The sequence below is a fragment of the Fringilla coelebs genome, assembly GCF_963513975.1.
Source record: "Fringilla coelebs genome assembly, chromosome: 4".
NCBI lineage: Eukaryota > Metazoa > Chordata > Aves > Passeriformes > Fringillidae > Fringilla > Fringilla coelebs.
This window is the reverse complement of record NC_140032.1, coordinates 12,661,450-12,675,493: the sequence shown is the minus strand read 5'-3', so window position 1 is coordinate 12,675,493 and position 14,044 is coordinate 12,661,450. Positions and strand designations below refer to the sequence as shown.

At 39.9% G+C, this 14,044-nt stretch overlaps 1 protein-coding gene across 1 annotated transcript in view; it reads left to right on the top strand.

The window, feature by feature from the left end:
- The window catches only part of EVC (EvC ciliary complex subunit 1), a gene marked incomplete at its 5' end in the record, with an annotated part of 49,308 nt that extends 36,108 nt beyond the window's left edge, over nucleotides 1-13,200 (top strand). The window contains 10 exon segments of the mRNA XM_084203867.1: nucleotides 1,966-2,075; nucleotides 2,661-2,871; nucleotides 5,491-5,697; nucleotides 6,467-6,611; nucleotides 7,494-7,599; nucleotides 9,537-9,663; nucleotides 9,915-10,008; nucleotides 11,185-11,296; nucleotides 12,316-12,362; nucleotides 12,365-13,200. Of these exon segments, the coding sequence (XP_084059993.1) occupies nucleotides 1,966-2,075; nucleotides 2,661-2,871; nucleotides 5,491-5,697; nucleotides 6,467-6,611; nucleotides 7,494-7,599; nucleotides 9,537-9,663; nucleotides 9,915-10,008; nucleotides 11,185-11,296; nucleotides 12,316-12,362; nucleotides 12,365-12,414 (1,209 nt within the window). The 3' untranslated portion in view covers nucleotides 12,415-13,200.
- Nucleotides 13,201-14,044: the final 844 nt, after the last annotated feature.

The window sequence follows — 14,044 nt, the reverse complement described above, 5'->3', positions numbered from 1 at the left end:
CTTCCCAGGGGAGTTCATTCTGTGCTCAGAGAGAAAGCCTCTCTCCTGCACAGATCACTGCTTCACAATGAAAAAGCTCCAGCAGAGAAAATATCCAACAGAGAGGACCAATACCACTCCTCATTTCTAACACTAACAATTGTGCAATTATGCATTTGTGCTGGCTTTAGCACCAGATGGAAACTAAACTACAAATGAACCCCTCCCCTTCCCCTGCCTGTTCTGGTAAGGGAGTGGCAAAAGCAGAGACTATGGGTTGAGATAACACTTTACTGAAAGCACAAAGCCATGGAGTAAGAAATTCACAATAACAACAGCAATATTAATAGCAAAGGTGTACACAAAGAGAAGTGTTTTACCCAGAAAACAGGAGTTCACCACTGGAAAAAAACGAGATGGCAGATGCTCCCTGTAGGTTGTGTTCACTTGGTTCCCCAGACAAAGGTGATTTGGAGACCATTCCCAATCACTACCTATGTGGCCATCAGGAACAAAGGCGGGGTGGCAAGGGAACTCCCATGGCTAACATTTCCCACACTCCCCAGCCTGAAACAATGGAAGTCAGTGACAAATAAATCCCCTGAGTCAGGCTGTGCTGCTGCTCTGCTGGGCTCACTTCTGCACAGGTGTCTGTGCCGCTGTTTCTCCCGCCCCACTGTGCTGGTCCTGCCGGTCACTGCCACTTTTCCAACCATTCTGCCACCTCCTTTCAGCTCAGCTCAGCTGGCTCAGGCTCAGTGGGGTTCCTCTCAAGTGTTCTGGCGTTCAGTCCCACCAGTCCTTGCCCCGTGGCAGCCTCTGCACGGGCTCTGTGTGTTCAGCCCTGCTGTTATGTGCGCTGTTGCCGCTGTCCTTTCAGCACCAGGTCCTGGAGCTGCAGGGGTGCAGTGGGGGCTGGATCTGCAGGGGCTGATGCTGACACCCTTCTGGAGAGAGACAAAATGGTGCCCACTTCTGAAGAGTGTGCTCATTTTCACCCCAAAACCACTCCCACCTGTATGATGTGGGTGGTATAGAATAACAACTTGGATGTGCCCACACTGCACTAAGCTTCACTCCCTCCTGCAATCAGGACAATATCTAATCCTTTTCTGGACATACTGATCTAGTGAAACCTACCTGTCTGCCATAATTGAAAATTTAGTCCCTCATGTTCTGAATGATGCTGGAACACAAAGTGAAACTGTCGGACATCCTGGGTATTATATTTAATTTAAGTCTCTGAATACATCAGCAGGTAACCTACTTTTATTCATCTGTCTGTAGCCTAAATTATACTCTTCATTTTACAGTAAGAGTTGGAAACTTGCAAATATTCCAGCTTATGACTTACTATTCCTTAAATACTGGCAACATACTAAACAAAATCTTAACTCCATATCTCCAAAAGTTTACAGTCTAATGGCAAATCCATCAAAATTCATTTAAAGATTAAATTCTTCAATCTAAATATCACTGTGAAGGAGCTGTAAACTTGCATTCCATATAACTCCCTAATCACTTAATCTCCATTTCCAATTATTAGCACTGTTTACTGTTACAGAAGTGTGATGGAAGTTGATAGCTGTATTTTGTTCAGTGCAAATAAAAACTATATTCTCTACTAGTGAAAAGATAAAAACAAATAAAAAGCCTGCTGAAACCTGCTGATAAGAGTCAATGCAGTATTTTGCACCGTATTGTTATTTTTTTTCTTGTTCCTCTGTTGCTGAAACCAAAAAATCTGTAGGAAGCACAGTTCGGGGCTGATCCAAACCAATGCAAAGCTTTTCTTTTCAGTGAGTTTTGTTTAAGATTTTGATAATTGAAAAAGAATATTCCTAAGTAGAATAATTTTAATTCAGCATGAGTTTGTTTTTAAAAGCAAGGGATGATTTTTCTAGCAAAATAAACCATTGTTTCTTTATGCAGTGACTGGCTGAAATCCGAGTATCTTATATTTGTAATTCTTTTTCCTGCTTTTAGCTCTGGATAAGAGAATATGCTCTGTCTGCTGTGATGCAAAAGCACCTGTCTGAGAAACAAGAGAAGATAATTCAAGGTGTCGTGAGCAGACTAGGATGCCTCAGTGATGAGTAAGCACAGTTTCATCCATGAGCAGTGGGGTAAAACTTCACTGTTGCATGCCCAGATAAAAACTTGTGTACATTACATTGTGGGAAGCAGTGTTGAGCACTTCAGACAGAGGCAATTGGTCTAGTTTTTCATATCAAAAGGGTATCAAGAGCAAATTTAGAAAAATAGACATATCATAACTCCTGGATATTAGAAAAAATAGTCTTACGTGATTTGTCACTGGTGCTTTATGAGTATCTGCTGTGTTTGTGAGTGGTTTCTAGAACCAGCCTCTCTCTGCACTCCCTGTGTCACAGTGGAGTTGCATTTTCTGCAAGATAAAGTGTTCATTCCAGCAACATGTAGATGGTTATTTAGCTATTTTATTTCTGTTTTCTTTTTAATTTAACTTCAGTGTGACAGAACTAGAAGTGTAACACAGCAGAACCCATTCTTCACACCTGAGCAGCTTTCCAAGGCATGCTTTGTACAAAAAGGCGTTTCACAGAGTGAAGAATAACTCTTCTCACCTTTAAGGAATGATTTTGCTGAACACAGGTGTGCAAGCAGCTTCACTGATGGATTTTTAATGGACCTTTTCACAGGTCTGTTAGCTATATCTTGCAAAAGCACCAACTTCTGCTGTGCTCAGTGCTCAGAAGGTTCACCTTGCGAAGAGCTGGAATGGCAGCCCTGGCGCGCATGCGGCTGGCCAGAAAGAAGAGCTCACTTCAGGAGCTGAGAGAGCAACACACCCTGCAGAAGGGATCCTCCCTGTGCCAAGATGAGGACCAGTGGCAGCTACAGAAGGCAGTGGTAGGTATGGTGCCCAGGTGGGTTATCTCCAGAGCTCTCAAATGCTGTGATATTTGGCATTAGAAGTGGCTGTTGCAGACCTGAACTACAAAAAACCAAAAAAAAAACCCCAGCAACAAAAACTGTTCAAGCTCCAACAAGAAAGAAAAATAGTCTCTGTCAAAAATGTGCATTGCTGGCGTAGGAGTTCCTTGAGTGTGCCTGTTGTCATTTGGGCAGACATTTTAAAATCCCTTATACTTTATTGAGTGTCCTAGCAAGCTTATTTAGCAATTTATTTATATGAAAATACTAATGCAAGAAGGATGCCAGCATGTGTAAAGGACTTCTGCAAAGCTCCTGCTTCAGGGTAAGAGAACCTCCTACTAATTCTGCTGGGGATCGTAATATGCATTTGAGAAGTTCTTACTGTAGCATTAGGAGAAGTTCTTACTCCTACCACACAAATCAATTCTTCTATACTGTCATAATTTTTCATTTTTTTCCTCTCTCTCTGTCCTTAAGAAGATCAGCATCCATTCCCAATCCTCCCAAATTATCTGGCTACTTTAAGTCATGAAGACAAAAGAAAGTTTAAGGGATTTTTAGACATGACGTTCCCATAGGTCACTTTCACATCTGTTCATGACTGCTTTTTAGTGTTGATCTATTAAGTGTTGTTGGTTATTTAATTAACTGCATTGGATATTTATGTAGAGCAACACCACATTTCATATTTCAACTTCAGACAACCCTCCCAGCTTGCCCAACCCACTGCTGCTGCACATATGGCTTGAACCCATCAAACACTTTGCAGCTCTGTGCTCCATGCTGTTGCTGTGTAATTAGCTGAGAGGTAAAATTCTCTACCCCTCTAATTTTGATTTTCATCATACAAACCCTCAATCTCCACATGGAAGAGGAATAAGGAAAATCTGTGTCCTGCTGTTTTCATATTTGAAAAATAGCAATTGAAGCAGTTTCTTTTAAGTTTGAAAATCTGAAAAACTCATTAACCTTCAGAAGAAATAAAATATAATAAAATGCAACTGCATGTCCCTGCATTCCTCTTGCTTTCCGTTACTCCCTCTCACTTAGCTCACATGGAGATGTTAATTGATGCAATCACTGCCTTCCCTAATGAAAATGAAATGTCCTCAGGTAGTAGTGTTCCTATGGCATCTCTCCATTACAGCCTCTTTCAAATTCCAACTAAAACCCATCTCCCAAGGAAGTGCCTAAGAATACGCTTGCTAGCTTCTTGCTGCTGAAAAAGTAGGGCATAGGTGTGGAATTGGGAAAAGTCAAGAGAGAAAAAACATGTTACAAACATCCTCCAAAACTAAAAAAAATCTGTAAAGAGTTCAGGAAGAGGTTAATTTACAGACATTCAACCAGATTCTTAGATACATTGTGTTGTGTTACCCAAACTTAATTTTTGCTTGGGCCAGTTTTATGCTGGTGGACAATGACATGTCTATCTATTGATTTCATATAGAATGTAAAGTGACTAATGAATCCTAGCTTGGGCATAATCACATGACATTGGGTCTCTAAAAAAAGACGAGAAACAGTTTAATGACATTCCAGTTTTCTCAAAAACCTCAGAAACATAAGTCTTAACTATAAATATAACATGTCATAACAACCCAGCATTAACAAGAATATTTCTACAGATGAATGTTCCTTTTCTACTTGCATTTCTTATTTTCAAGGAGGCATCAAATAGGTACTATCACATCTTCCAGAATATTTTTATGTTATTTAGCCTTTACTGAATGTATAAATATAAGAAAGACATCAGCAACAGATTAGGCCATCTATGGCAGACTACTACACTCAAGGATGACAGAACAGACCATGCTGGTAAGCAGATACTGCTGTTCACTAAAGAGAGCTTAGATCATAAGTGTGCGCTTTTTATGCACAAAATTGGAGGCAAGGATGGTCCAAAGACCTGAAAGGACTTGAACTCTTCAGCCTAAAAAATAGGTGCCTTCTGGAATATCCTAGGTTTTAAAACTGGCATCAAATCTGTGAATAGAGAACCATTTTTCACATGTTTCTAATAAAAGAAGAGAGCACCTAGCCATGTTACCAGATGGCAGGTTCAAAATTAAGAAATATGTGGAGAAGCTTTAGAACTCACCAGCAGAGGATGTTGTGCAAATGGTTTTCAAGTGTTATAACACACTTTTGTGACCTGTCCCAAGGGCCACTGGTACTCCCAAGGGTCTTGGTACTCCCAAGTACCAGCAAACCAAGTTTTTCTCAGATAGACCACACAGACTGTGCAAGCATTCCTGGTGCATAAATGTACTTGCCTTGCTTCTGTGCAGTTTATCAAGGCATCCACAATTGTCCCTTCCTGGACTCAGGATATTTCACATACATGGGAATACAGCACTTAGAGTGACTGATAGGACAGGATGCAGCTTTTTTGTACATATCATGACAGAGGCTATAGTTCTGTTGTAAAGACAAATGTGTTAAATGGCTCTACAAACTTCCTCTGTAAATTATATTATTATAATTACTAAAACTGTAACATTCTGAATGCAGGACTTCGTTTCAAAGTGAGGCTGACTACAATTGTTAACATATTTAAATGGCAGTGCTGTCTTTCTGTCTGATTACCAGGAGTCCCACATTCGTGAAGAGGAGGAGAAGCTTGAGGAAGAAACACAAGAAACCAATTTAGAATTTCACCAGCAGCTAGTCACAGAAATCCAAGAAGCTCTTCAGTTTCTTCAGCAGCACATGGAGCAGGTGATTGGGCAGACACTGCTGCAGTATGCCCGAGGGGAAGCTGAAAAAAGGAGTTCAGATCATGAACAGGACTTCAAGGTATGGAAAGGGTCAATAGCTGTTTTCCAAACAAAACAAGGGCTGCCTTGCACAGGTGGAAAGCAATTTAATATATGCATTAACCTATGCTTGGACGTATCAGCAGAAAATCTTTAGGACCTGTGTTTAAACTGAGCATAATTTTTTGCAAAGTATTTGCAATCTGGCACTTATGTAGCAGTACAGTATTTGCTACAGCAGCCAAAACAGGTTTTAAGTCAAACACTGGAACAGGAAAAAAATTGTCACAACTCTTGATGGCAGAGAATAACAAAAAAAAAAAGAAAATAATAGAGATTATTATCTAGTGATTAAGGGTTTGTAATTAATTAATAGATTGCATTCTACCAGCTTATTATTAATTCAAAGATAAATAATTAAAATTAAAACTTACATCATAGATCAGTAATTTTTTCCCAAGTAAATATTTGGATTTTCTTTGTAATGGAAAGTCACAGCAGAGCTACACATAGATTAGCTTGCTTTGCTGGCAGTTGGCTTGACTGTTAAAATGTGCTGTAGAGATTGAATGGATAGGGGAATGACTTCTTCCCAGATGGAGTTGAGGCAAATTAGAAAGGTTTTGCTGCAATTTTTCATATTGAAATGTTGCATGGTTTTCAGTATCTCAATCTGTCCCATTTTTAAACCCACATTTTAAATTCACAATTTTGTGTGCACATACCAAATTAGGTATGGGGTTTTTTTAAACACATCAAAACACTTTTGGGCTTGGAAAATGAATTGTGACTTGTACTGTGTGATACAGGAGAGACTGGTGGAATCTGCTGTTGAAAGTGTATATGGGACCAGCAATAATATCAATAGACTGGTGCAAAACTACTACCAGCAATTAGGAAAAATCACAGAAGAGTATGAAGGAAAAAAGCTTCAACATCTGAAATCCTTACAAGGTTCGTATGGTACTGACAACTGCAAGACAATTTTGTTTCCCAATAACTGTGCTTAGTGTAAGGCTAGAGGATTTTGCTTCTTCTGGCATCCCTTGACCAGGGAAATCTGAATTTAGTCTGCCAGGCACAGTCACAGGAGGAAAGGTGGGGAGTACCTCCCTCTCACAGCCAGCCCAGCCCAGCCCAGCCCAGCCCAGAGTACGTTCAATAACTGCTCCCTGATGGTGCAGGTGGAAGGAAAGGTGCCTGTCAGCCTCTCTGAGTGTTCAGAGAAGGTTGGATGCTCCCCAGATGAAGATGATGTACCCTGATCTGTTACAAACCCATCCATCTCCCTCCTGTTCAATTTAAATAGAGTGGTGCAAGCTCTTGTCTGTCAGGTGTGCCCAAGCCCCTGTTCAGGGGCAGAGTCAGGAGCCTGATCAGCAAATAAGCACTCAGTTACAGAGTGTGAGCAAATGCAAAAGTAACCAGAATAGTTTCCTGTCAGTTGAGGGATGTCTTGTGAAGCTGGGCACCCAGCAATAAGTCACATCTGTGTGGAGGGTTTTCTGTATAATGCATTTTTTTGTTTAGGTAATACAGTTCCTGCTTAAGGCGTCAAGGTCTTTTTAGAAAATTTCTGCTTCAAATTCCATGTTAATCACTTGGCCTAGTGGGAGAAGAAGGAATTCAGTGACATTCATATCTCAGCTAAATGATGCACAAAGTATTCTCTTTGCAGCAGATCACAATGGCAGAGTGTGTAAGAAGTACTTAATATCCCTAAGGAGCAGTAAGTTTGGAAAGACTACCTAGAATCAGGGTTAATTTGTGATGAAGGTTGTCACAACTCAGAGTTTTTAATTTTGAGCAGAAAATTTTTCAAAAACATTATTTCAGCAGAAGGAAATGAAAGGATCAGACTGAAGAATAAAGAGAATGAACTGGCACTGAAAGAAAAGCACACCAAAGGCCTCCTAAATGTGTCATCCACGGTCCACCAAAGGTTAGACCAGGCAGCAGCACTGCTGTCTGTTTAAACTTTGTGAGTGATTGCAGATCTACATGAATGTCTAGCTGAATAAATGTCTTGAGTTTGCATTTCATACTTCTCTTTGATGGAAAAGAAATACCTATTGCCAAATGATGTCTGCCTTTTGATCTCACAGAATTACATTCTTATTAAGTAAACTTTTTGATGGTCATTAGTTACAGATTGAAGAACTGTACTTAGGCAGTTTGAAAAGAGAGAATGAAATACAATGCCAAAACATATGCTAAATTTTAAAAGAAATTTAACATAAATGTGGGATGGGAACCAATGCTGAATGTAATTCACTACATTCCATCCTTTATACTTTGAACATCAAAAGTGTTTGTTAGTTTGCTGTGGAGAAAACATATACCATAATGAAGAGAAAATGCTTGAAGCCCAAAAAATACTCAAAGTGGAAAGAAGGCTTCAGTGAATGCCTTGAAAAATCAAGATTACTTGCACTAAATTTAGAGCGGAGTCCTTAAAATAAAAATATTTAATTAATTACTGATTAAATGAAAATTAAGTCCAGACAAAAAGCACTGCAATTAAAAAAGCATAAGTTGTCAGAAAAAGCTCTATGGCTAGTCATGTACATTATACATTTTTGTAATCATTTTATGTCTTTATTCTTGGTTTATCATCCAGCAAAATATGACACCTTCAATTTTGGCATTGTAAAGAAGTTAAATATTTCTTTAGACATTCTGTTTCTTCTAAATTGAAAGGTATCATTGCCCACGTTTTTATTCCTGTTTGAGTGAGTAGAGAAATGTATTTGTATAATAATGGGTTTCATAAAAGATCTGTTAGTTATTCATTACCAAATTTATCATTTATTTGACATACAAATTCACTTTCCAGCTGTTTTCTCATTTCTTTTTTCTCCTATAATCTATTCTCGTATCTTTAAACAAAGTACAATGAAATTTGTTTTCACAAAAGCAGAAGTGTGGGATTGAAGCTATGCAGCATCTAAGCTGATATCATAATAATCAGTAATCTAACCCATTTTCCTATTGCCATTATGATTTCTTTATGGTCTAGTCCTTTGTAAATTAAAGACAAAGTTTACATTAATTTGTCTAACTCCTATAAACTCGACATTGTTTTATTGTTTTATTTCTTTTTGCCCTTGGTGCAAGGTTAGGAGTGTGAGTTCAAAAAGCAGATGTTCAAAGGTAACCTCTGTAAGCAGTGAGCATTACAGTAGCAACTTCATTAAGTGTAAATGTCAGAAAGGATTTGTGTTACCTCCTTCCCTGAGGAATTTGATGGTTGATTGGCAGCATTGCTTTAAGGTAGATCAGGCAAGAGAACGGAAGAAATACAGATGCAGCAAAGTTGCAGCCATGCAGGTTGTACTGTAATAATAATAATAATCTTTAACCAGAAAAGTAAAACAAGTGAAGAATATAGCAGTTAATGCTTTCAATTCCCAAATTTTAATTACCATGTTGATGGCTCAGTCTGGTTCTGATGATGGCTCAGTACTGAAGAGGCCTGGATGAAATGCCTAATCCTTAATCCCTTATTCTCACACCTGATCTTTGAACAGATCTTTGAACATTGTTTGCCTTGGCCCTTTGGCAGGCAGACAGTAAAACTGATCCTAGAAACAGGCTTTAGAGCTGAATTCCAGTTCCCAAAATCCAGGCATAGACACTGCAAACTCCTGTAATTCCTACCTCCAAAAGGACCTTGTATCCTATGGACATCCAGGGCAGGTTATTAAAATAAGTAAATCTAAAAATCTACCACAAAATTTTCTGTCCCAGCAGAAGGTGGCTGGGCCAATACTGTTAATGAGCCTTACTCTCTACAAAACCTTCTAAATAGACTTTGACAGGATTGTATTCCTCCCTTGCACTGAGCAACATCCATACATTTACATTTCTCTTGACCAGGATAGCGCTCCAGCAGAACAAGATTTTGGCTCAGTTTGAACTGCGGCAGCAAATTCGTCTGGAGTGTCTGAAGCAGAAGCTGCTGGGATTGCACAGCCTAGGAGCTGAGCTGGAGAATCAGCTAAGGGTAAAATGGTTCAGAGATCTAAGCATTCAATGAGGAAACATGGGACAGATTGTAGGGGTCTCTTTGCTACCCTGGTTGGAATGAGTGCTGAGATTCATCTCTATCTTGTAGGAACACTTGCCTGATTGTTTCCCATATTGTTTCCTGTGTTTCTGCAGTGATGTGCCTGTTTTGTTGTACCACATGTAATAACATAACACAGAACTGAGCTGTGTTGTGTTGAGTGATTGCTGCTTTGTCCTTGCATGCAGGAAGCAGAGCAGGACTTTGTGAGTGAGTTGGCTGTGCTGACCCGAGTTCCACTGACTGTGAGGAAGAAGCCTTCCAAAAGGAGCAAGAGAGCAGGTTGGTACTATCCTGAATTGTTCAGAAAAAAACCCACATAATTCCACAAATCAGTGCAGATTTTGCAGTATAACACATTGGAGTTTCAGGAGAGATTTTTCATCAGTGCCATTTCCCTAATTGGGATGTAGAAAAGTAAGGAACCCTTTCAAGGTCACACAGTTCTCCAGCAGCACAAACAAGTATCACCTTTCCTCACTCCAGAGCCGCCTTTAACCTACAGATTACATTGTGTCCACTCAGGTAAGGCTTTGCCCTGCTGAAACCAAAACATTCTTCATGTCTTTTTCATATCCTTTAGAAACAGCTCTGTTCACCTCAATTGCTAAATCCATGGGAGAACTGCAGAGTTGAATCACCCAGCTTTCGTTCTCCTGGCAGAATGGAAGAATTGCCTCCTACACATGTACTCAAAAGTACAATCCTCCTGAATCAGGAAGCTTGATCTATTTATCTATTTTTATGAATTTACTCTAGTTTTGACAAATTATACTAATTCATTCCTCAAGAGATACTTAGGGACAGATTTTTAGAATGGCAGTCATGTTTCCCAGTCCACATTTCAGATGCAGTGTACAAGTGTCATCCTTTGAGCCATGCAATCTTTCTGTCATTATCAGAATGAAACATATGGCGTTACATTTGAAGGATGCTGAAAGGCAGGATGGGTGCCTGAAAGGGAAAAGCAGGTCACTCCCTGCACAGTTTTGAAGTCTTTCTCCCCAGCTGTTGTTTCTCAGGTGTGCAGAATTGTTTGCCTTGGTAGGTGCCGTGACTGCACAGTCAGGGCCCTCAAAGCAGTGAATTTTTAACATCATGTTCTGATTCAGATCACTCAAAAATATGAACTGGCTTTTCTTCTGCTTGGCAGTAATAAAAGGCCATTTTCAGTTACTTGCTAAGAAAATATATGATAGGGCTTTCAACTGTTGCACCACATGGAAACTCACTTCAGTGTTCAGCAAGTGTGGCAGTTCACAGCCTGCTGTGTGAGAACTAACCAGTGGTCAAAAAGCAGTAGGCTGGGCTAATGTAAAGTGAAGTGATTTCCTTGGAATAATAATAGGTATGTAGGAAAAGTTAGAGTATAACTTTTTGCTTCAGGTTAATCAAAACCAGACAAGCTCTACTATTTGTGATTCTTTCTTTTTTAATCCATGGCATTTGTCAATTCAGGTGAAAAAGCAAATTCCAAAAGACAGACCTTCCAGTCACCCGAACCAGCAGAAAAAGATGATTCTTATGAAAATATTCAAGAACCCCGTGGAATAACTTCTGCCTTATGCAGGTACATTACAGACTAAAAATATGGTATGTGAAAAGCTATTTATAAAAAAATCATTTTTTAATATTAAAACTGTAAAACGTACTTCTTAAGGAGATATGTCAATCAAACTCAAAACATAATGCCTGCACTAACTGAGCTTCCTTAATATTTACTTTCCACATATACTTAAGCTTTTTTACCCCATATTTTTTTTTAAACTTAGGAAGTTCATCTGTATTTGCCTGTCTGTATTGCTATGTATTTTATAAATAGCTTTGATCAAAGGTAGAGAAATGGGAAATACTGTTTCCAAATTTCCTTTATTTAGTTTTATTTAAATCTTAGTCACAGACAGCATAAATCAGCAGAGACAAGTGAATTCAATGGAACTAGACTGAAATGTAGCAACCAAAATATGGTCTGTGGTATTTAGGCTTTCAACTTCCACCTTTATTCCAGGAACAAAGGCAAGTGCCAGTCTTTGGCTGATGAGGGTAGCAGCTCTAACAATGATTTTCTTGATAGATGTTTCAGTTGGCTTGTGCTGGGGTGCTAACTAGAGGAGAAATGGCTACAAACCTGAAAGATGCCAGCTGATTACTACGGGCAGATCAAACCAGCCAGCTGGTTGCTGCAGCTTGATATATTGAGCAGAGAAAATCCTGCTGACAGGCAAAGCAAACAGTTGGTTCTCAGGAGCCACAGGCCTTTGGGGAAAAGTATTTATCCCCTGAGTGACCTCAGCCTGGGACTGACTTCAGGAGATGGCTCCTTTCCCTGATGGCATCAACCCTTTTCACACACTCCTTTCCCACAGCCGACGAGGGATGCGTGCGTAGGGAGCGGGGACCCAACAAAGGAACGTTTATGGTTTTGCAACTTTGTTTTGGCAGCCCCAACAGAGGCAGTGAAACCAGTGACTGCAGAAGTTATATAGCAAGAGCCTTTCTTTTACCAAAATGAATTTAGTTCAGGAGAGAAGTAGAGCATTTTAAAAACTGTCTGCGATTTTGTTTTCTTTTTCTTACTTATTCTTTCAGAGAGATGTCACAGAGTTCACATGAAGGGGAGACTGAACCAAGGAAAAACTCAAAGATGTTAAAAAAGAAAGGCAGCAGGTAGTAAAAGCTTTTGTCTGAGCTGTCTGAACACAGTGTACCAAGGCATCCTTCTGGGGAATCTCAACAGCTATAGGTACTTACTGAGCTGCTTTGCTGAGGAACAACAAAGAAAATCAATAATAACTCATAAATCTTTTTTAGCTGCAGACCAAGAATCAATCCAAACTTCCTTTAGCTGTTAATAAAACATTCCCTTTTGGTAAGGGGGAACAAGGAAGTCTTTAATACAAGCTCTTTGATACTCTTTGGGTAATATGCTGGGGAGACAGTTTTAGATTTGGAATAAACCTGAGGATAGGTCACCTGTAGGAGAACAGGTGCGCACTGGGCCCAGGTCACTGTATCTCAGTAAGGCTTCATCACAAGAGTGAGGTACTGCTTACTTTTGAGCCTGAGATGTGGTACACAGTAGCATTCTTTCTTGTGAATGCTACTTTCACCTAAGGAAAGGAAATAAAAATGTAGAGAATATGTAAACAGGCTTCAGATGGTACTGATAGATCAAAAGATGACATTTGGTCTTGCTTTTGTTATATTTTTGTGCTTCCAGTCCTATGTATGCTTTTTAAAATTTATACAAAGATTTTTAAATATCTGGTTCTCTGCCTTTGTCTTTGAATTCAAATTGTTACTTTTAGAGAAAATGAGAGAAAACTGGTTTACTCTTTTACTTTTTATGCTTCAGTTTCTATTCTTCTTCCTTACGTGCACCCTTTTGTTTCCAGTGTACTTTGTTATGCTCATTACATTTCCTATGGGAAATTCTTGTTATGCAAAGCAGTTAATTCTTACTGGCTGTACAGAGCACCTGTGTTATGTAATAAATTGCCCCATTTAAGCAATCCTACAGCTTTCATGAAGTGGGAGTATTCTGCCTTTTCAAAAATAAACATATATTTTGCTAATGAAAAGGTTGTCCTTTGGTGGAAGATGGAAAGTGCTACATCAGTTACACAGTTTGCCTCAGGCAAAAGTGCTGCTGTACAAATGAGTTCACCAGGCCTGTTGCACACGTGTGTTAAATGGTTCATTTTCATCTCAGCTGTAAAAAAAAAAATCTAAATTGTACCCTTTCAAGCATTTTTCAAGCATTTAATTCTGGTATTTTCAGCACTTCTCTATGGTGTTTCTGCTTCCCAGTCTGGACATTTTAACATTTTAGTTGCTACGTGTTCTTTTTTGGTTGGTTTTTTTTGGGGTGGGGTTTTTTGGAGGGGCAGAGGTTTTTTTGGTGTTTTGGGGTTTTTTTTTGTAACAGAATCAATGTATTTACGTAGGATTGTTGAACATGTTTCCCCCTGCAGTGCTCTCTGTACACAGGCACAGGGAGCTGTTACCATTAGAGCAGATGATGCTCTAAACCCCCAGGGCAGCAGTAGCTCCTGCCACACTCAGGATGCAGCAGAATCACTCGAGCGGGTTTCTGGTTACCCGGGAGGGATCTACCCTGCGCTGTGCCTCGGCCAGCCCGGCTGGAAATGGCTTTTTCTCTGAATTAGGAACTAATTGTCCCAAACGCAGGGCAGCAGTGCCCTCTCCCGGGCAGCCCGCGCTGCTCGCATCCCCCCGCAGGTGGAGGAGGCGGGCGGGGAGCTCCGGGAGGGAGCCGGGGGGTGCCTGTGCTCGGTGCCATCCCCGCCTGTCCCCA